The following is a 21,933-nucleotide window of genomic DNA, read 5'->3' as shown; positions in this document are numbered from 1 at the left end:
AGGCAGCAGTGCTCACCATTGCGCCACCGTGCTGCCTGTTTGGAGGTTTTTAATTTTTTTCAGTAGGTTACCTGTTAGTTACATTAGATAAGGAAAACATCGGATGTGGTCGATCTGGATTTTCAGAAAGCTTTTGATAAGGTACCACACAGTTTAGGATATACAATTAGACCTCATGGAATTGGGGGTAATATCCTGGTATGGACTGAGCATTGGTTAACAGACAGAAAGCAGAGAGAAGGAATAAATGGGCCTTTCTCAGGATGGCAGGATTAGTGCTGGGGCCACAATGATTTGGATGTGGGGACCAAATTTTCACATTTGCTGACCACACAAAATTGCGTGGGAATGTAAGTTGTGACGAGGATGCAAGAAGGCTCCAAGTGGACTTGGACAGATGAACTGAGTGGACAAGAACATGGCAGATGGAATATAAGGTGAATGATTGTGAAGTTATCCACTTTGGTAAAAAAATCTGAAATACAGAATATTTTGTAAATGTTGTGCGTTGGGATGTGCTGGCTTCCAAAGGGATCTGGATGACCTTGTTCGTAAACCAGTAGCCTGCAGTAAAGAATTAAGAAAGTAAATGGTACATTGGCCTTCATTGCAAGGGGATTTGAGCACAGGAGAAAGGGGCGGCATAGTAGCACAGTGGTTAGCACTGTTGCTTCACAGCACTAGGGACCAGAGTTCGATTCCCGGCTTGGTCACTGCTGCACGAAGTCCGCACATACTCCCCGTGTCTGTCTGGGTTTCCTCCGGGTGCTCCGGTTTCCTCCCACAAGACCCAAAAGACGTGCTTGTTGGTGAATTGGCCATCTGAATTCTCCCTCAATGTAATAATAATAATCTTTATTGTCACAAGTAGACTTACATTAACACTGCAATGAAGTTACTGTGAAAAGCCTCCAGTCACCACTTTGAGGGAGAATTCAGAATGCCCAATTGACCTAACAGCACGTCTTTCGGGGACTTGTGGGAGGAAACCGGAGCACCCGGAGGAAACCCACGCACACACGGGGAGAGCGTGCAGACTCCGCACAGACAGTGACCCAAGCCGGGAATCGAACCCGGGACCCTGCCGCTGTGAAGCAACAGTGCTAACTACTGAGCTACCGTGCTGCCCGAACAGGCGCCCGAGTGTGGCGATGAGGAGATTTTCACAGTAACGGCATTGCAGTGTTAATGCAAGCCTACTTGTGACAAGTAAGGTTAAGGGGGGGGTTGTTGGGTTACGGGTATAGGGTGGATATGTGGGTTTGAGTAGGGTTATCATTGCTCGGCACAACATCGAGGGCCGAAGGGCCTGTTCTGTGCTGTACTGTTCTATGTTCCATGTTCTATAATAAAGATTATTAATAAAAAGATGCCTTTCTGCAAAGAGTCTTGGTGAGACCAAACTGGGAATGCTGTGTACCATTTTGGTCTCCTTATCTAAGGAAGGATATACTTGCCACAGCTGCAATTGTGGTCCTCCAGATCCTGGTCTGGTGGAATTGTCTTGTAAGGAGGGAATGAGGAAATCGGGTTCGCATTTTTGGCGTTTCAAAGAATTGAAGTGATCTCATTGAAACTTACGAAATTCATACAAGGCGTGACAGAATAGATCATCGATAACCTCAGAACATAGGTTGCACAACACAACAAACATACTTAAAGGTGGGGGGGGGGGACAAAGAAATAACCTTCTTCGTGGTACTTGTGGCTCTTGACTTCAGTATATCAAAATCACAGCTAATGTTTTTAAAATCCTGACCATCTGCAAAGCGTATTTGTTCCACAGATAACTGACACTGTTCGCAGTGACAAATAAAGATCCATTACTGGTAAATACCAATAGATACTAACATGAATTTTTTTTTGTTGATGGAAACAAAAGACATTTTACCTTTTCTTTTGCATGTTTTTAATCCTTTGAACGTAGAACCACAACTCCAGGCTCACTGGCAGCAGGACAGCCCGAGGTCTTGCACCAGGATGGACAAGTCTGCACACAGCCATCTCCGCCATGTTGAACCCCAAAGGCTGGGTCTTTAGTTGCAATATTGGCATAACGGCAGGCTTAGTTTCTCCAGACGGGTTTGGGAACAAGATCCAGAAGCTTTGCAAATTCAACAGGAGACATCCGCTGCACTCTCCGAATTCCGAAATAGGGTTTTCCTGCTACCATTCGATTAACAACGAGCCTCTTCCTGAGTATTAAGCCAATTTAACCTTCACCAAATTGACATTTTCATGCTTCTCAAGCCTGTGACAAGCGGGCAATCCTCCGGAACACCACATCCACGCAGTAACAGCACTGCCGGCTGAGATGTTCAAACGAGAGAACGCACTCGCTCAGTATAACAGAGAACGCACCGACAGCTGTCACTGTGCAGATAATACTGTCAAAGAAATCCTCTTGTAATTCAGCAAAATGCCAGCATCAGCTTTGTATCCATTAACCCACGGATTACCAACACAGCATTTAAATGCAGACATAAGTAGCCTCACCTCGCCCCGCCTCACCAATAATAAGATTATCCCCCCAAAAATTATACTAATGAAATGTTATATATTGCCAAGCCAAAATCTACCATCAACCATCTGTGTAACTGTCACCATTGTACACTTCACAGATCAGTGATGGGCAACCTAGGCGAGTGAGTGGGCCACATAAGCGGGCCCCCCTTCATCTCAGTGACTGCAAGATTGACCCCATGAAGATTAAATACTTGCCAAATATTTCCTAACGAGTTAAAGAAAATGTTCAATCTTTTATATATCAATAGAACTATCAACTTCAAATGATACAAACAAAAAAAAACATTTACACTTTGGACACAGAGGGAGCGCACGGCTCTCGCATTCAATGTTGTGAACGATCAGCCCACACCTCACTTCACCTGCCCTCGCTTTGTGTGTGAATCACTTAAGTCATACCAGTAGGGGAAAAAAACCATGTGGACAGAAATCAGTGGAATGTGGCAACTCTATACATGGGCAACGGTCAACACAAAGTCTCATGAGCCGCAAACCGAACCCAGATTGGCCGCATGTGGTTCCAAGGCCGCAGGTTGCTCACCGCTGGCATAGATTGTGTGATATAAATGAAAGAGATAGGTGAGGCAAGGCAAGGCGAGGGGTGGACGGGGAGGGGAGGTGGGCCGAGGTGAGGGAGGCAAGGCGGGGGGAGGGGCAGCGGGGCAGGGGAGGCCGGCCGAGGCGAGGCAGGCAAGGCGGGGGGAGGGGTAGCGGGGCAGGGGAGGCGGGCCGAGGCGAGGCAGGCAAGGCGGTGAGTGAGGCGAGGAGGAATTCAATTTTAGTGGTTCCTGAAAATTACACTGTTGAATTTGTCACCCATTATAAACCCCGTCCATTCAATGGACGAATTTAACCTCACAGTAATAAGTCTCGCCTAATAACTTGTGGCCAAGTTATGAACCTCACTGAACAGTATTCGGGATTAATTTGTTCCCAAAATGGTGCCAGAGCAGAGATTCTTTTGCTTTTAGGTAATGATAAGATCAGAGCAATAGAACCCTCAAGACACAGAAATGGCGAGGAAATTTTGCTGTCAGCATTTTATTGAGGCGACGTGCCAGAATATACTGGGATACCAGGCAAGGCCACACAAGGTGTTGTATTTTACATAAAACTGAACAGCTGGATAGACTGAAGTCTGTTACAACCTCTTATACCTACAAGATTGACATATTCAATAATAAAAGTGTTCAAGAAGTTTGGAAAGTCTCCATACGTGCTGTATCCATCCCCTCTCCGCGCCCGCTGTGGCCCGATTCTCCTCAGACACATCTGCTGTTTGCACAGACTATCAAACACACACAAGCTTCAGCCTGAGATTCACCATGTTCTGCACAAGTCCAGACCACACAAAATCCACTTAAAATGGCACGTCTAATTTCCTGGCAGTCACCCTTCTGAGAAACAGCTCAAAATAAAGTATTCAGGACATCAGTAAGGGGTCAATGCCCAACTCTTGACATACAGACTCACAGAATATACCAGGCTTAGGCCTGAAGAGCAATCATAACGACGATGATGGAATAACGTATGCGGAGCGCCAGGGCCAGCGAGTTTAAGTAATGTTTAGGGGTGGGCCAATGCGAGGAGCTCCCCCCCTCCCCCCCCTCCAAGAGAGTAGCGAGCGCCTGGAATTCATTGCCAGCTGATGTGATGGGCATGTCTCTCAGAACACCTTCGAAAGGGAGCTGGGCGAGTTCTTGACGGAGGAAAGAGCCACATCAATAGAAGGCAAGTGTCTTTATTAATCTCTGCAATCGTCTGGACAGATTTGAATTCCCTGAAGGGATTGGGTACAACTCGAGATGGCTTTTATATATCCCTTATTGGGGATGTTTTTGTTTCTCTTTCTCCTGCCTCTCTCAGGAGACTAATTGGACAGCGCGGCGGCACAGTGGTTAGCACTGTAGCCTCACCGCGCCAATACCGGCCTTGGGTGACTGTGTGGAGTTTGCACCCGTGTCGGCGTGGGAGTGCTCCGGCAATCCTCCCAAATTCCAAAGGAGTGCAGCTTAGGTGGATTGCCCATGTTAAAAGTTGCCTCTTAAGTGTCTAAAGATGTGCAGATTAGGTGAGGTTATGGGATAAGTCGGGTGGGAGGGGGGAAGTGGGCTGATCAGGGTGCTTTTTCAGAGGGTTGGGGTGGATTTGATGGGCCGAATGGTCTCATTCTTTACTGTAAGAATTCTATGCTTCTGGTTGGGGGTGGAAGTAGAAAGTATATCATCAGGAGGCCCGGGAATCATGAATACAGGACTACTTTGATGGACTGGCTGGTCATTTCCAACCAGTCACTCTTGTATGTTTCATTGTCTTAATGGAACACAGCCTCGGCAGAGAATTGTGTATCCTGCTCTACGCAACAGAACATTGATCTTAAAAAAAAAGTTAATGATCTAATTTAATGCCAATAGCAGAACTGGGGTTGGGTATGCAAGTACACGCGCAGCACAGAGATCAAAAGTTGGAAAAAATAAGGGATTCGAAATTACAGTCCCAAAGATTTACAAAAAGTGATCCAAAGAGCATGTTGACTAAATGTCATCGACATAGCAACGCCGAGGAACCTATTCTATCATCTTAGCAACAGACCTCACCACATTATTTCAATGAGGCTCATTTGGATAATCAACAGAAGTGATCTCAGTCTTTGCTCTGTCTTGGGGTCAGCTGTTTATTCCTGATTTCCCTTCCAAGGTTTTCATCTTCGCAAGGGAAGCAAAATGGACAGCATTCAAATCGAAAGGCACAGTCATCTAAGCTCAATTCTTTTCCTATCAATCCCTGTTACGAGGCATTTACAAGGCATCTTAGTGCATGGAAATAGGCAATTCTGCCCAACAGGTCCATATTGGGATGTACACTCCACCCAGTCTTTAGTGAATATTGATAGTGAACGTATCCTTTAATTTCTTCTACACCACTGCTCTTGTTTATCTTCCATTTGAATGCATCTGTAAACACCCCTTATCACAGTGGAGTTCACTCAGCTAATGATTTACTTCCTGTTTCTCCCTCTGCTCAAATTCTCTTTTGTCACTGCTCATCAAGACTGGTGACTTATAAGGCTTGGTTTTTAAAATTTAAGATCTAGAATCTGTACCTCAATACCCAGGGTGGAAATTGCAGTTAGAATCCCCAAGGTGCAGAAGAGGCCATTCAGCCATCAAGTCTGCACCCACCCTCTCTGAAAGAACAGCCTACCTAGGCTCACTCCCCCGCCCCCCCCATCCCCATAACCTCACCTCACCTGCACGTCTTTGGACTGCGGGAGGAAACCCACGCAGACACGGGGAAAACGTGCAGACTCCACAAAGACAGTCACCCCGAGGCCGGAATTGAACCCGGGTCCCTGGCGCTGTGAGGCATCAGTGCTAACAATCATGGCCTTCTACCGTGGCTTGAAACTCCTTTTCAAATCACATATGTGGTGTTCTTTGTGTTGCTTAATTCAGGGTGGTTGGCGTAGTGTTCACAAAGACCACAAAATAGCTTCATATTTACAAAGCTATAAATTTATTAACACTACTAACCTGTATTGGACACGTATTTCTAAATAATACACAGTTGATTGTCAACATATAAACTACATTCATCTACAACTAATCTTAATACTGGTATAAACTATGATCTGCTCTAACTCACACTAATAATACTTCTGACCGTCTCCAGCTAACTTCTGGACTACTCTCACACACAAGACTTAGCATCAATGTCTTATATACGCTATCTGTAGCTCCCTCGAGTGGCTACTCTAGACATTTCATTAACCCTTGCAGTTCTTACATTTACGATATACCACAACATATAATTCTTTCACTCTCTTTCTCAATCACCGAAGTCCGAGAAAAATAATAATTGTCATTTATCAAAGAAGCCACCCCATAAAAGAAGGCATCTTTGTAGAATGAGATAGCAAAGGAGCTTGCAATTCGGCTCCTTAAGCCTGTGCCACGAGCCGTGCAACGTTGAAGGGCAAACAAAGATATGTTGTCTACGCTTATTCCGTGCCATCAATGTTCTTCCAGTCAAGTACACAACAACTAATAATAAAGGATCTCATCGCAAAGTGCCAGAAGTGGCTGAGTTAGTCACCGGTAATGACAGTCAAATAAAGCTGTCAAACTCCGACCCTCTATTATGTAATGTCATGTCTACTGTGACATCTCAGCAAATGCTCCTGCCACTGGTATGCTGTGCACAGACCAAGGTGTTGCAACATATTGCATGAGAGAGCATAATTAGCCCATCGGGGTTTCCATCTGTGTGTGCAGAACCTCAGAGGTGCTAATTACTGCAAACCATTTGATTTCACCGGGTCTTTTCCTGACGGAGCTTCCAAATCAGCGATCCAAAAAAAAAATCACCATTCCCATTACAGAGTGCCCCTCGGTGTTTAGGAGTCACTGTGAAAACCTCGTACAGATATTGTACAATTCTCATACCTGTTTTTAAAATCTTTTCATAGCTTCACCTCTGCCCATTTCCAGAACCTTCCTCCAGCGACATACATTCGAGATTTCTGACTCACTACAATTCTGACCCTTTGACTTGCTCCTCATCCCATGCCTTCAGCTGTCCAGACCCTAAACTCGATAATACCCTCCCACCTCCGTGCCATTTAAGTCATTCCTTAAAACCACTGTAATCCAGCTTTTGGTCAACTGTTATAACTCACTAAGTAGAGGAGAAATCTGGAGCTAGTCTCTCCTTATCATTAAAACACAGGTACTGATTCCCTTTTCCTTCACCTCCAAACAAGTCAAAAACAGTTCTTGTATCTGAGTTCTTATATCAGAGAATTCTCTAAATTTATATTGTTTTTAAATATATGTGGGGTGAGACGTTACACCAAAGGTCCCACCTGTTCTCAGATGTAAAAGATCCCCAATGCACTGTTTGAAAGAGAGGCAAGGGGAGTTCTCTTCGGGTCCCGGGCAGCATTCAGCCCTCAACTAACATCACAGAAACAAATCATCTGGTCATTGTTAATGGGAGTCAGTCTGTTTGGTGAAGCCGGAACCAAGGCATAGAGCTTTTCTTTACTGAGAGAATTCACCAAGTCCCAGCTATCCCCTATTCATGCTCTTGTTAATGAAACAAATTTCAATGAAATAAAGTCAAATGCAAGGGAGTATTCAGCCCCGAGGTGGGGCATGGAACCGAAAGCAAACGTTAAAACAAACTCTGATGTGGAGATGCTGGTGTTGGACTGGGGTGAGCACAGTAACAAGTCTTACAACACCAGGTTAAAGTCCAACAGGTTTGTTTCGAATCACCAGCTTTCGGAGCACAGCTCCTTCCTCAGGTGGAATTCACCCGAGGAAGGAGCTGCGCTCCGAACGCTAGTGATTCGAAACAAACCTGTTGGACTTTAACCTTGTGTTGTAAGTTTCTTAGTAAAACAAATGCGACTAACTTAACCAAAATGTAATATCTCGGGGTGATGGCCGGAAGCATACTAGTGGACACAAATAAGTGTTCCCATTTCCCGGGCTATCCCGGCTGCGAATGTAACTATGCTGGAGCAGCAGACAGTCAGGTCGGACAACCCCCTCGACGGCCCGCTGCCTGGACCTGTTACTGACTACTCTGGCCAGGTCCCGGGAGCAGCCTTACGCAGGGGTCCTCCTCCCTCCCCTCGCTGCCCCTCTCTACACCGGGTGATCGAAGATTAGGAGCATGGGTCTGAAGTGCAATCAAAAATTGAGGGGCAGTCCCTTCAAATAGCTAAAAAGAGCAATCCCCTAATAGCACAAGCTTAAAAAAAAAGCAACAAATTAAACAAGACAGACAGGGTAATGATGGACCCTAGTGGGCACTCTAACTATCCCCTATTTAAACATGCTCAAAGACAATTGAGACCCATAACCTGTTTCTCTCATCTGTTACAATGAAATTGACAAGAGGTCAATGATCACATGGTAGTCTGTGGGAGCTTGATTTGTGCAAATTGGCTGCCTTGTTTACTACAAATCAACAGCGTAGGCACTTCACTGGCCGTGAAGTGCTTTGGAATGTACTGAGATGGCGTCATATAAAGTTGCTGGACTCGGTGTTTGCGACCGTGACAACGCCAGAGGGAAAAACAAGAACATTAATTAATGGGGCTGGGAATTTGAGAAGGGAGAGCAAAGTAGGACAAGATGTGCATTTACATAACGCCCTTCATGGTCACCAGACACCTCAAATGCACTTTCATAGCCAAATAAGTAATTTTGAATTTACTGAGAGAATTACGACATACAGAGATCACTGCATTGGCGAGATACTGGAGTGTTTCCTTCATCCTTTCGTTTGAAAGGGAGGATGAAGTTAAATAGAACACCCCCCCCCCCCGTCCAGCCTTGTGGAAACACCTCTTATTCGGGCATTTACAGAGAACACAATCTGCCGACCAAGGAGGTCAGCCCCAATGCCAACAGCGCAAAGAAATGCTTCTGAATCTGAAGTTTCCTTTGCAAAAGCATACCGTCCGATTCGATGGCACAGTGGCTGGCTCTGCTGCCTCACAGGTTCAATTCCGGCCTTCGGGGACTATGTGAGGTTTGCAGGTTTCCCCCCCCCCCCCCCCCCCCCACTGTCTGCGTGGGTTTCCTCCGGGTGCTCCGGTTTCCTCCCACAGTCCAAAGATGTGTAGGTTAGGTGGATTGGCCGCACTAAATAGCCCCTGAGTTGAGGGGATAGGGTGGAGAAAGCGGGCCTAGATAGGGTGCTCTTTCGGAGGGTCGTGCAGAGTCAACAGGCTGAATGGGATTCTATGGATACCTTCCGAGCAATCATGAGCCAATCAGACCAATTTGGTTACAGCGCCCATACCTTGAATGGTGTTGGCCAACAGCAATGGAACGAATCGCAAACCGCCATGGGAACGGAGATTATTTGACCATCAAAACACATGATTGTTTACCAGTTATAAGTCCAATTAAAATCATTTGGCAAGCCATGCAGAGGGATGGATTTAGCTAACTGGGAATCAAGGACAGACCACAGCATTTTACTCAACCTCAAAAGACCTACTCATTGATCTTTCCACGCTGTGCCCAAGACCGAAGTTTCAAAGTCATCGGCAAAGAGAAAGATCTGCCCTCTTCTGATAACATCACTTACATTCACCAGGAAAATTGAGGCTAAAGCAAAATTATGTTTTATTCCATGCTCATAGCAATAGCATGAGGTCACTTGGGTCCCCGAGCCAGTTTTGTAAACAATTAATTAACTGGCTGGGCCAACATTTATTGCCCATTCCCAACTGCCCTTGGACTAAGCAGCTTGCTCGGCCTTTTCAGAAGGCACTTAAGAGTCAACTGCACTAACGTTCCACCATCAGACAGACCATGGTTGATCTGTAACTTAATTCCATCACAAAGCCTCAGTTCTATAAAACTTAGCAAAGTTGCCCAACAAGAATCTGTCAATTTCCAGTTCTGAAATGTTCATCAAACCTCCAACCATAACGGCAATTTTTGGGATGAGTTTCAGCTTTCCTTTCCCCTTTGTGTGGAAAGAGCTTGACAAAAAGAGTAATATGTATATTACAATTTCGGACAGGAGTTGGAATGTCTATCAGAGAATGGCCTCACTCTGACTTCCGGTGGCGCCCTCGAGGAGACAGGTCGCAGGTCGGATCGCTCCCGCCCGAGATGGGCAAACGGACCTTTGTCAACGGATTTTTTAGGGACCTGGCAGCCTGAATTGGTGGAGGAGACGACAGGGAAGAGGCTTTCTTCCCGGGGTATGGGCAGCTGGACCAGAAGCGGTCGAGTGGAGCGGCAAGGATCGAAGCGGGAGCAGCGGGGAACCCAGGCCGGGCGGCCAAGCATGGCGGACGGCGGGGACCGGGGAGCGGAGGCTCACTGGCCAAGGGAGGAGCAGATGGAGTTTTTCAAGAACTGCTTCGCCGAGCTGAGGAGGGACACGCTGGACCCGATGAGAGCGGTGATGGACCGAATGGTCGAGACACAGGCGGCCCAAGGGAAGGCGCTCAGGGAGGTCGAGGCGAAGCTCTCCAGTCAGGAGGGCACGGTAACGGAGCTGGAGCACGAGGTGGAGGAGCTGAACGCCCGTCAGAGGAGGATGCAGGAGCAACTTGAAGAGCTGGGGAACAGAGCCAGGAGGCAGAATTTACGAATCGTTGGCCTCCCCGAGGGCTGCGAGGGGTCGGATGTGGGCGCATACGTGACGGGTATGCTTGAGGCGCTGATGGGACCGGAGGCCTTCCCTCAACCCCTGGAGTTGGATGGGGCACATAGAGCCCCCGCAAGGAAGCCCAGGACGGGCGACCGACCGAGGGCCTTGGTGGTCCGCTTTCACCGGCTTGCTGACAGGGAACGTGTGCTGCGATGGGCCAAGGCGGAGAGGAGCAGCAGATGGGAGAACTGCGAGGTGCGCATTTACCAGGACTTGGGAACGGAGCTGGCCAAGAGGCGTGCAGGATTCATCAAGGTAAAGGCAGCCCTCTACAAAAAGGAGGTGAGGTTTGGAATGCTATATCCTGCAAAGCTTTGGGTTACGTTTGAGGAACTCCACTACTACTTTGAGACACCAGAACAGGTTTGGACCTTTATTAAAGACAAGAAGCTGGACTTGAACTAATGGGCACTTAGTTCTTTCAGTGCTGTACAGTGGCGGCGGCCTGTTAACTTAAAATTGCTCTGATTAGGACTTTTACTAAAAAAAAAGAAGCTGGACTGGAACTAAAGGACTCGGGGCTTTCAGACATTTTGTGTGGCGGCGGTTTGTTAAACTATCCTGTACTGTAATGTTTTATCCAAGATTGTTTTCAGCCTGGACAGAGAGTGGGGGCTGGAGGGCGCACTGTTTAGGGTCCTTTGGGGGGATTGCAATGGGGGGGGGGGGGGATTGCAATGGGGGGGGGGGGGGGGGGGCCTGTGCTTGGTACCTTTTGGTACGAGATTGGGGCCTCTGATAGGGGGATGGGCTAGGGGCTAGTCACGGGACTTGAAAGGGCTCGGTGGGATACAATTAGATTAATGGGTCCCTGGCGTGTGGGGGGAGGGCCTGAGCGCTGGGACGGGAGACAGGTAGGCGCCAAGGGCAGGGGTCAGTGTAACTAGCGTAGGTCAGGGGGCACCAGGGAGATCGGAGGGGGGCGGGGCGGGCTAGGGACAAGCGCAGGGCTGACCTGGCAGGTCAGGCCTGGGGGAGTTGGGGAGACCAGGCGGAGGGGGGCGGGGAGGGGGAAGAGGGTTAGGGCCACGTTAGTTTAGTTGAACACGTGTGGTATGGGCAAACAGAGCTGGCAGGGAAAGTGCCTTATGGAAGGATCTTTGGCTTCAACACTTATTAACATGTTTATTCTTTCCCACTGTTCGTTTTCACTATGTTAAGGCTCTTTGCACAGGGCCATTTTTCGCTCTGTAACTGTTACAAATTTGTGTTAAATAAAAAACTTCAAAAATAAAAAATTAAAAAAGAGAATGGCCTCACTCTAATTGAACATTATGCCCTCCACTCCCAATCCTGCTGTTAGCCCAAGCTTATTAATATTCATTACTGTCTGGCCGGGTTCTGAGGAATGTGGACAAAGAGAGATCTTAGGGTTCACGTCCACAGATCTCTGAAGGTTGCCACTCAAGTGGACAGAGCCGTGAAGAAGGCCTATAGTGTATTGCCGTTTACTTGTTTATTTGTAACAGCCATATCGGGCTTGAGTTTAAGAGCCATGGGGTTGTGCTGCAGCTGTACAGGACCCTGGTGAGGCCACATTTGGAGTATTGTGTGCAGTTCTGGTCACCTCACTATAGGAAGGATGTGGAAGCATTGGAAAGGGTGCAAAGGAGATTTACCAGGATGCTGCCTGGATTGGAGGATAGGTCTTAAGAGGAAAGGTTGAGGGAGCTAGGGCTTTTCTCATTGGAGCGAAGGAGGATGAGAGGTGACTTAATAGAGGTTTATAAGATATTGAGGGGGATAGATAGAGTGGACGTTCAGAAACTATTTCCTTGGGTGGATATGGCTGTTACAAGGGGGCATAACTATAAGGTTCGGGGTGGGAGATATAGGAGGGTTGTCTGAGGTAGGTTCTTTACTCAGAGAGTGGTTAGGGTGTGGAATGGACTGCCTGCTGTGATAGTGGAGTCGGACACTTTAGGAACTTTCAAGCGGTTATTGGATAGGCACATGGAGCACACCAGAATGACAGGGTGTGGGATAGCTTGATCTTGGTTTCGGACAAGGCTCGGCACAACATCGAGGGCCGAAGGGCCTGTTCTGTGCTGTACTGTTCTATGTTCTAAAGTCGCCACAGTCCCACATGACCATAGGCTGCTTTCCCCTTTGAGGGGGAGAGCTGACTGGTGATGATTTAACCTGAGGGTCACCATATCTCAGGCGAGGGGCCAGGTTGAGCTTTTATGAATAACCTCAGCCGGTACGGGAATTGAACCTGCGCAGCTGGCCTTGTTCTGCATCACCATTCAGCTGTGTAGCCCACTGAGCTAAACCTGCCCCCATCACTGTGCATAAGTGGTCAAAGCAGGGAGGTCTTGTGGCGCAGCAGCGGCCCGACCTCTGAACCAGAAGCTCTGGGTTCAAAGTCGGAAGGAGCATTCAGAACGTGGTTCAACGGGTTGATGGCCAGCTCGAGTCCTTCCACCACTCCCCCACTGTTCCCCAAATGTGGAAAAAAACGTGTGTATGTGAAGATATGCTATTAAAAGATAAAGCAACTTCCAAAAGAGTGAGTTATTTCCTGAAATGCAATGTCTCCAGGTTAGAGCCATGTTAGCCCTCTACTGGGGGAGAGAACAATGATCTTCGAGTGCCGTTGAAGATAATCCCTCTCCAAAGGGAAGTCTCAGTTCAGCCTGGGCTTCATCAAACGGAAGCCCAATTCTATTTTTAATTGTAAAAGGGGAGAGTTCCATATCACTAACCTCTAACGAGCCTCGGGCTAGTTGACACGACTTGAAAATTACACAATTAGCTCATAGATCAACCGTGATCTCAATGAATGGAAGAACGGCTGCAAGGGGGTGAAAGGCCTCCTCACATTTCCAATTGTACCCCTTTATTGAATTGATATTGCCAGCCGTCGTCATGTATTAAATCGGTGGGCTTCTTGTTAATGTCAACGATCCATCCCCTGTGAATGAGTTGGAGCTGATGGCGAGCAATGGTGCCCCAAGCAGGAGTCCCTTTGGGGAGCTGGTTAATAGGGCAGAACTGTGGTGCCCTGAGCGGCAGGTTGACCAACAGAGGAAAAAAACCAGTGCAGGGAAACGAGGAGGGTGGCGCTGGCTTTGCGATGCAGCTTCACATTTTATTGCAGACAGCATGGATCAGTGTACGGTTGCATGAAGGGCACTTCTCGATGCTTACCCTCATCCATCTCTGGGCAAGCCATACTGTACATGGATGGGGCGGTAGCACAGTACGGAATACATTCTGCATCATGAAGCATAACAGTAAAACAGCATTGTCAAAGCAGGAACGGAGGCATAAAAACGTTTTTTTTTAAGGACTCAAATAGCCAAAGTGAAAGCTCTTGCACAGGATTTACATTTCAGTAACAGGCCATTGAGCCAAACAAGTCCAGCTGGTTCCATGTGTGCAGTTCTGGTGAAAGGTTTCAAATCTTCCTCCACTGAAACATTCCCCTCTCCCTCACGTGCTTACTTAGCTTCCCCTTTTGAGTGCTCAAACGTCCTTAACCTCACCTTGCGATAGGGAGCTTCCACATCCTCACCACACTACAGGTAAAGGAGATTGCTCAGAATTCCTATCCGGATTTATTAATGGCCATCTTTTATTTAAGGTCCTGGGTTTTGGTCTTGCCCCAACAACACAAGGGAGAATATCCTTCCTACACCTAAACTAACAACCCTTTCACAGTCTTAAAGGCCAACTAGGTCACCAGTCTTCTCTATTGCCCAAACATAGACCAAATTGCATTTAGACAGCACCTTTCACAAATGGAGAACATCCTAAAGTGCTTAATAATAATAATCTTTATTATTGTCACAAGTAGGCTTACATTAACACTGCAATGAAGTTACTGTGAAAAGCCCCTAGTCGCCACTTTCCAGCGCCTGTTCGGGTACAGAATGTCCAATTCACCTAACAAGCACGTCTTTCAGGACTCGTGGAAGGAAACGGTCGGTAGCATGGTGGTCAGCACCATTGCTTCACAGCTCCAGGGTCCCATGTTCGATTCCCGGCTTGGGTCACTGTCTGTGCGGAGTCTGCACGTTCTCCCCGTGTGTGCGTGGGTTTCCTCCGGTGCTCCGGTTTCCTCCCACAGTCCAAAGATGTGCAGGTTAGGTGGATTGGCCATGCTAAATTGCCCTTAGTGTCCAAAATTGCCCTTAGTGTTGGGTGGGGTTACTGGGTTATGGGGATAGGTAGAGTTGTGGGCTTGGGTAGGGTGCACTTTCAAAAAAAAGAGCCGGTGCAGACTCGATGGGCTGAATGGCCTCCTTCTGCACTGTAAATTTTATGAAATTCTATGAAACCAAAGCACCTGGAGGAAACCCACGCAGACACGGGGAGAACGTGCAGACTCCGCACAGACAGTGAGCCAAGCTGGGAGTCGAACCTGGGACCCTGGCGCTGTGAAGCAACAGTGCAAACATGCTACCATGCCGTCAAGTGCAGTTAGCGTTTGTAATGTAGGAAAAGTGTCAGCCGGTGGGAAAAGCAAACAGCAAGCTCCCACAAACAATGTGAGACCCGATCAGATAATCTGTTTTCAGTACACCGGGGAGAACTCCCCCGTCCCCCTCACTTCTTCAAAGTAGTGCTTTGGGGGTCTTTAACATTCGCCAGAGAGGGAAAGCGTGCCCTTGGTTGAAGGTCCTGAGACAGACAGACGGCACCTTTGACAGTGCAGCTATTCCTCAGTGTCGCACTGCAGTGTCAGCCCGGATAATTTGTGCTGACGTCTCTGGAGTTGGACATGAACCTGCAGCCTTCCGACTTGGATAAGAATGCTAATAACGGAGCCAAAGCGGGTACTTTTCCCACTGGCCACCATTTTGCCCACCTAACCACAGTGACCACACCATCTGATGCAAGTATTTCTTCTTTATTTCTTTTCACCCCTATTCATACGAGTCCACTCCCAGATTTTGTGGTTGATGCACACTGCCCTCAGGGCTGTACTGCAGATATCCAGGGGGAATAATCTAAATCCTACTCGACTCCAGGACAAAAAGGTTGCATTTAACTAAATGGTCATTGGTAAAGAACTATATGATTATGCTGAAAATGAACGCTTATTATGCTGGTATAGTTTTTTTTTAAAAAGTGATCCTTAAGAACATAAGAAATAGGAGCTTATTCTGCTCCTCGTTAAGGTCACGGCTGAACTTGTATCTCAATTCGACCTTCCCATCTTATCCTCACGATGCTCAACCTATTGACTATGTGTCCACAGCACTCTGGGTTTGAGAATTCCAAAGATTCACAACTTTTCTGGTTAACTCAAGTCTCAGTGGCCGGCTCCCCTTCGAGAGGCCTTGACCTCTCTGGACTCTTCAGCCATGGAACTGAGCCACTCAGCACCCACCCTGCCTAGCCAGCTTGGAACTGTATACATTACCTCCCATTCTTTAGAACAAAAAGAACTGAGTTTTAATAAGCAATTACAATCAGTACTGAATGGGAGATGACCTCTTGCTCATCCTTGCTTCACCATTGAGCACTAACGTAAAAAAAAAAGTACCCAATGCTATTTTTACCCAATTAAGGGGCAATTTAGTGTGGCCAATCCACCTACCCTGCACATCTTTAGGGTTGTGGGGGTAAAACCCACGCAGACACAGGGAGAATGTGCAAACTCCACACAGACAGTGACCCGGGGCTGGGATCGAACCCAGGTCCTCGACGCTGTGAGGCAGCAGTGCTAACCACTGAGCCACTGTGCCGCCCCCTCCATTCAGTCACAACGTACAGTCTGCTCATGCAGAGGCAGATTGACTATTAACATTAGAAGGGAGACTGAAATTCCTACTCCATACTTCAAAAGGTAATTAATGACTTATACACTACCTTATCAAACCTCACAACAATGTAAGAGTAATCCATATGGCCTGCTCCACTGTTCAACCTCATCATAGCCAATCTTAGGCTTCAACTCCCCCATCCCACCCATTCCCCATATCCCTTAATTCCACAAGAAAGTCCACCTACTTCAGCCTCAGATATAGTCAACAATGGAGCAATCCTCGGGAATAGAGAATATCAAAAATTCACAACCCTTTTTGAGTGAAGTAATTTTTCCTCATCTCAGCCCTAAATGATGGGCCCCTTATCCCGAGACCCCGTGTTGTAGATCCCCCCTCCCTAACTAATGGAAGCAACCTTATAAAGCCCTTTCAAGACCCTATACGTTTCAACAAGATCATCTCTCATCCTTGTGAACTCCAGGGAGGGGGGACCCAATTTACTCTGTGTCTGATCACAGACAACTCTCTCAATCCAGGGGCCAGTTTATTGAACCTTTGCTCCAATAATAATAATTGCTTATTGTCACAAGTAGGCTTCAATGAAGTTACTGTGAAAAGCCCCTAGTCGCCACATTCCGGCGCCTGTTCTGGGAGGCTGGTACGGGAATTGAACCCACGCTGCTGGCCTTGTTCTGCATTACAAGCAGCAAGCCAGCTATTCAGCCCACTGTGCTAAACCAACTCGACCTCCTCCAAATGGAAGTATATTTTTGTTTGAATGTAGAGACTGCACACAATACTCCAGAAACAGCTTCTCAGACATACTCCATGTGCAGTGTTTTGATTTTGTAGGTTACATTTGCAGCCATTTGCAAGCAGAAAGATCCCACAAGCAGCAATGACGTATTTGCCAAGTCAACCCATTTACCTGGTGCTGGCTTAACAACGAATGTTACCTCACGCGCCAGGGGGAGTCAGTGCTCCTTTTTCACTTGCTCCAGAGAGAGATGGGAGTCGCTGGCAAGGGCCGACATTTGCTGCCTGTCCCTCGTTCCACGCGAGAAGGTACGGCTGAGTCCCCTCCTTAAACCATTGTACTCTGAAGGTTTTTCACTGCACTGTCGTTGACATTCCAGGATTTTGACCCAGCCACCAAGAAGGATCAGCCGACCCAAGCCCAATCTGGTCGCTTTGTTCTGAAAGTGGCTTGAGCCACAGGTGTTGGAAGGCTCTGCAGGAAGCCTTGGGAGCAGTGCATGCAGTAAATGCAACGCACTGCAGCAATGGTGCACCGTGGGTGGGGGTGGGAAGGGTTCATGCTCCATCGATGTCAAGGTCCACATGAAAAGGCAGACAGGTTTTGACATGTCAGCTAAAGGGCAGCATTCCCAGCAGTGCAAGAGCAACCTCCCTCCTGCACTGAAGTACCGGCATAGAATTTGGGCTCACATTTGGAGCAGTAAACCAAATGGTGCGACCCAATTGGTGAGCGGAAACTGGAAAAAGCATCTCTCCCCACCACCCACCCCCCCCCCCCCCCGACTTTCCCCAATCCCCCCCTTCCCCCAACCCCCCCGATAAAATCATTTTCAACCTCGACATACCTTCTTTGAAAGCATAGAGTCACATTATCAGATGTCCCAAGGTAGAGTTTCCACAACGTCGCAGGGTGAGGAGTTTGCGAAGCCATACTGCAAGTCAGTAGCTTGTCTCAGCTTCCTGCTACATGTTGGAAGGCACAGCGCCGTCTCCTGCAGTATCACGCTGCTTTAAATAACTGCTTTGCCTATTGCTGTAGCTCGACACAAACTGCTACTGGGATTTGATTGGCAAATTTATGCTTTCAAATTAGGTCATGTGATCCAAGTTATAATTTATCACTTATGCGGAGAATGTTTTCGATCTGGGCAAAGCTTGGCTCCCAGCAGAAGCAGCGCAGCTTGGCAACTCTCACAAGCACAACTGGAAAACAAAATGGCATTTTGACAGCACTTTTCATGACCTCTATATCCAGAGGCACTTTATAATACTTTTTGGAAATGGAGCCAGTTGTAACACGGCAACCACTGGGTATACAGTGAGCTCCCAGAAACAGCAAGTTGCAATGTTTATAGTGACGCTGATTGATCTGTAATTATTGGCCTTTTCCAGAAATAGGGGACAGATGGAACCTTGGTTTGGTGTCTCACCAAAGGAGGCAACACCTCGAACAGTGCACCACTCCTTCAGTAATGAAAATGACATGAAATGAATGAAAATGAAATGAAAATCGCTTATTGTCACGAGTAGGCTTCAATGAAGTTACTGTGAAAAGCCCCTAGTCGCCACATTCCGGCGACTGTCCGGGGAGGCTGGTCCGGGGAGGCTGGTACGGGAATCGAACCGTGCTGCTGGCCTGCTTGGTCTGCTTTAAAAGCCAGCTATTTAGCCGAGTGAGCTAAACCAGCCCCTGAACGGGGAGGTCACCCCTGGCTTTTGTACTTAAGTCTGGAACTACTGACCCTAGAGGCATGAATGTCACAGTTGAGACACACACAAGCTACACACCTCAGGCCCTCCCCACACACAAACACAGGCGCCTCAACCCCGTTCCCCACACCCCACCCCCCACCCTCCTCCCACACCACACCGCCCCCCCCCAAAAAAAACACACACACACACACACACCCCACACCCACCCCCACACCACCCCCCCACAAACCCCATGGCCCCCCACACACACACACACACCACGCCCCCCCACACACACCCCCCACACACACCCCCCACGCCCCCCCCACACACACCCCCCACGCCCCCCCCCCACACACACCCCCCACGCCCCCCCCACACAACCCCCCCCCCCCCCCCCCCCCCCCCCCCCCCCCCCCCCCCCCCCCCCCCCCCCCCCCCCCCCCCCCCCCCCCCCCCCCCCCCCCCCCCCCCCCCCCCCCCCCCCCCCCCCCCCCCCCACCCCCCCCCCCCCCCCCCCCCCCCCCCCCCCCCCCCCCACCCCCCCCCCCCCCCCCCCCCCCCCCCCCCCCCCCCCCCCCCCCCCCCCCCCCCCCCCCCCCCCCCCCCCCCCCCCCCCCCCCCCCCCCCCCCCCCCCCCCCCCCCCCCCCCCCCCCCCCCCCCCCCCCCCCCCCCCCCCCCCCCCCCCCCCCCCCCCCCCCCCCCCCCCCCCCCCCCCCCCCCCCCCCCCCCCCCCCCCCCCCCCCCCCCCCCCCCCCCCCCCCCCCCCCCCCCCCCCCCCCCCCCCCCCCCCCCCCCCCCCCCCCCCCCCCCCCCCCCCCCCCCCCCCCCCCCCCCCCCCCCCCCCCCCCCCCCCCCCCCCCCCCCCCCCCCCCCCCCCCCCCCCCCCCCCCCCCCCCCCCCCCCCCCCCCCCCCCCCCCCCCCCCCCCCCCCCCCCCCCCCCCCCCCCCCCCCCCCCCCCCCCCCCCCCCCCCCCCCCCCCCCCCCCCCCCCCCCCCCCCCCCCCCCCCCCCCCCCCCCCCCCCCCCCCCCCCCCCCCCCCCCCCCCCCCCCCCCCCCCCCCCCCCCCCCCCCCCCCCCCCCCCCCCCCCCCCCCCCCCCCCCCCCCCCCCCCCACCCCCCCCCCCCCCCCCCCCCCCCCCCCCCCCCCCCCCCCCCCCCCCCCCCCCCCCCCCCCCCCCCCCCCCCCCCCCCCCCCCCCCCCCCCCCCCCCCCCCCCCCCCCCCCCCCCCCCCCCCCCCCCCCCCCCCCCCCCCCCCCCCCCCCCCCCCCCCCCCCCCCCCCCCCCCCCCCCCCCCCCCCCCCCCCCACCCCCCCCCCCCCCCCCCCCCCCCCCCCCCCCCCCCCCCCCCCCCCCCCCCCCCCCCCCCCCCCCCCCCCCCCCCCCCCCCCCCCCCCCCCCCCCCCCCCCCCCCCCCCCCCCCCCCCCCCCCCCCCCCCCCCCCCCCCCCCCCCCCCCCCCCCCCCCCCCCCCCCCCCCCCCCCCCCCCCCCCCCCCCCCCCCCCCCCCCCCCCCCCCCCCCCCCCCCCCCCCCCCCCCCCCCCCCCCCCCCCCCCCCCCCCCCCCCCCCCCCCCCCCCCCCCCCCCCCCCCCCCCCCCCCCCCCCCCCCCCCCCCCCCCCCCCCCCCCCCCCCCCCCCCCCCCCCCCCCCCCCCCCCCCCCCCCCCCCCCCCCCCCCCCCCCCCCCCCCCCCCCCCCCCCCCCCCCCCCCCACCCCCCCCCCCCCCCCCCCCCCCCCCCCCCCCCCCCCCCCCCCCCCCCCCCCCCCCCCCCCCCCCCCCCCCCCCCCCCCCCCCCCCCCCCCCCCCCCCCCCCCCCCCCCCCCCCCCCCCCCCCCCCCCCCCCCCCCCCCCCCCCCCCCCCCCCCCCCCCCCCCCCCCCCCCCCCCCCCCCCCCCCCCCCCCCCCCCCCCCCCCCCCCCCCCCCCCCCCCCCCCCCCCCCCCCCCCCCCCCCCCCCCCCCCCCCCCCCCCCGCCCCCCCCCCCCCCCCCCCCCCCCCCCCCCCCCCCCCCCCCCCCCCCCCCCCCCCCCCCCCCCCCCCCCCCCCCCCCCCCCCCCCCCCCCCCCCCCCCCCCCCCCCCCCCCCCCCCCCCCCCCCCCCCCCCCCCCCCCCCCCCCCCCCCCCCCCCCCCCCACCCCCCCCCCCCCCCCCCCCCCCCCCCCCCCCCCCCCCCCCCCCCCCCCCCCCCCCCCCCCCCCCCCCCCCCCCCCCCCCCCCCCCCCCCCCCCCCCCCCCCCCCCCCCCCCCCCCCCCCCCCCCCCCCCCCCCCCCCCCCCCCCCCCCCCCCCCCCCCCCCCCCCCCCCCCCCCCCCCCCCCCCCCCCCCCCCCCCACCCCATGCCCCCCCACACCCCACGCCCTGCCCCCCACACACTGCCCCCCACACACCCCACGCCCTGCCCCCCACACACACCCCACGTCCTGCCCCCCACACACCCCACGCCCTGCCCCACACACACCCCACGCTCTGCCCCACACACACACACCCCGCCCCCCACACATACACACACCGCACATCCCCCCCACACATACACACACCGCACATCCCCCCCCCCACACACACCCCACGCCCCCCCCACACACACATCCCACATCCCCTCGACACACACCCCATTCCCCACCCTCACACACACCCCACGCGTCCCTCACCAATGCTCGGAGAAAGGAATCTACAGTGCCATGGTGATCAAAGGAGGAATGGGAGTGATCGAATTCTTCAACACATCGCTGGCTTACACTCAAATGGACCAAAGTTTGTGCAGAACATAGCTTTATAAATTAATTAGTTTTGTGAAAATTATTCTCTGCCTTGTTCAAATTGAATTCCTGTGTGGTTAAATGACCCAAGGCTTTAAATAATAGTTAGAGAGCACGAGATGTCGCTATTTTTATCCAGGGACTGGAGAAACCTTCTTCCAACCCGAATTTAGTTTCAGGCAGAACATTTCTGGGAAAACTAATTGCATGTTTTTGAGGATGTGACTGCATTACGAAGAGAATGCACAATCATGAGGAAAAACCATCTTCAACGAAACGCAGTCAG

The 21,933-nt window shown here is 52.6% G+C and overlaps 1 protein-coding gene across 4 annotated transcripts in view; it reads right to left on the bottom strand.

Moving 5' to 3' along the window:
• The window catches only part of gpsm1b (G protein signaling modulator 1b), a 283,643-nt gene that overhangs the window by 215,594 nt on the left and 46,116 nt on the right, over window positions 1-21,933 (bottom strand). Inside the window, exon 1 of one of the 4 annotated variants that reach the window (XM_038782319.1) lies at window positions 18,041-18,141. The exons of 2 other annotated variants lie outside the window; for them this stretch is intronic. In XM_038782319.1, the coding sequence (XP_038638247.1) occupies window positions 18,041-18,126 (86 nt within the window). In that variant the 5' untranslated portion in view covers window positions 18,127-18,141. Of the gene's footprint in view, window positions 1-1,891; window positions 2,388-18,040; window positions 18,142-21,933 lie in introns of those variants that run through there. One more of the 4 variants, XM_038782316.1, reaches the window with a different exon arrangement.

This window comes from Scyliorhinus canicula, chromosome 21 (assembly GCF_902713615.1).
Source record: "Scyliorhinus canicula chromosome 21, sScyCan1.1, whole genome shotgun sequence".
In the NCBI taxonomy this organism is placed as follows: Eukaryota; Metazoa; Chordata; class Chondrichthyes; order Carcharhiniformes; family Scyliorhinidae; genus Scyliorhinus; species Scyliorhinus canicula.
This window is presented reverse-complemented; position numbering and strand designations above follow the sequence as displayed.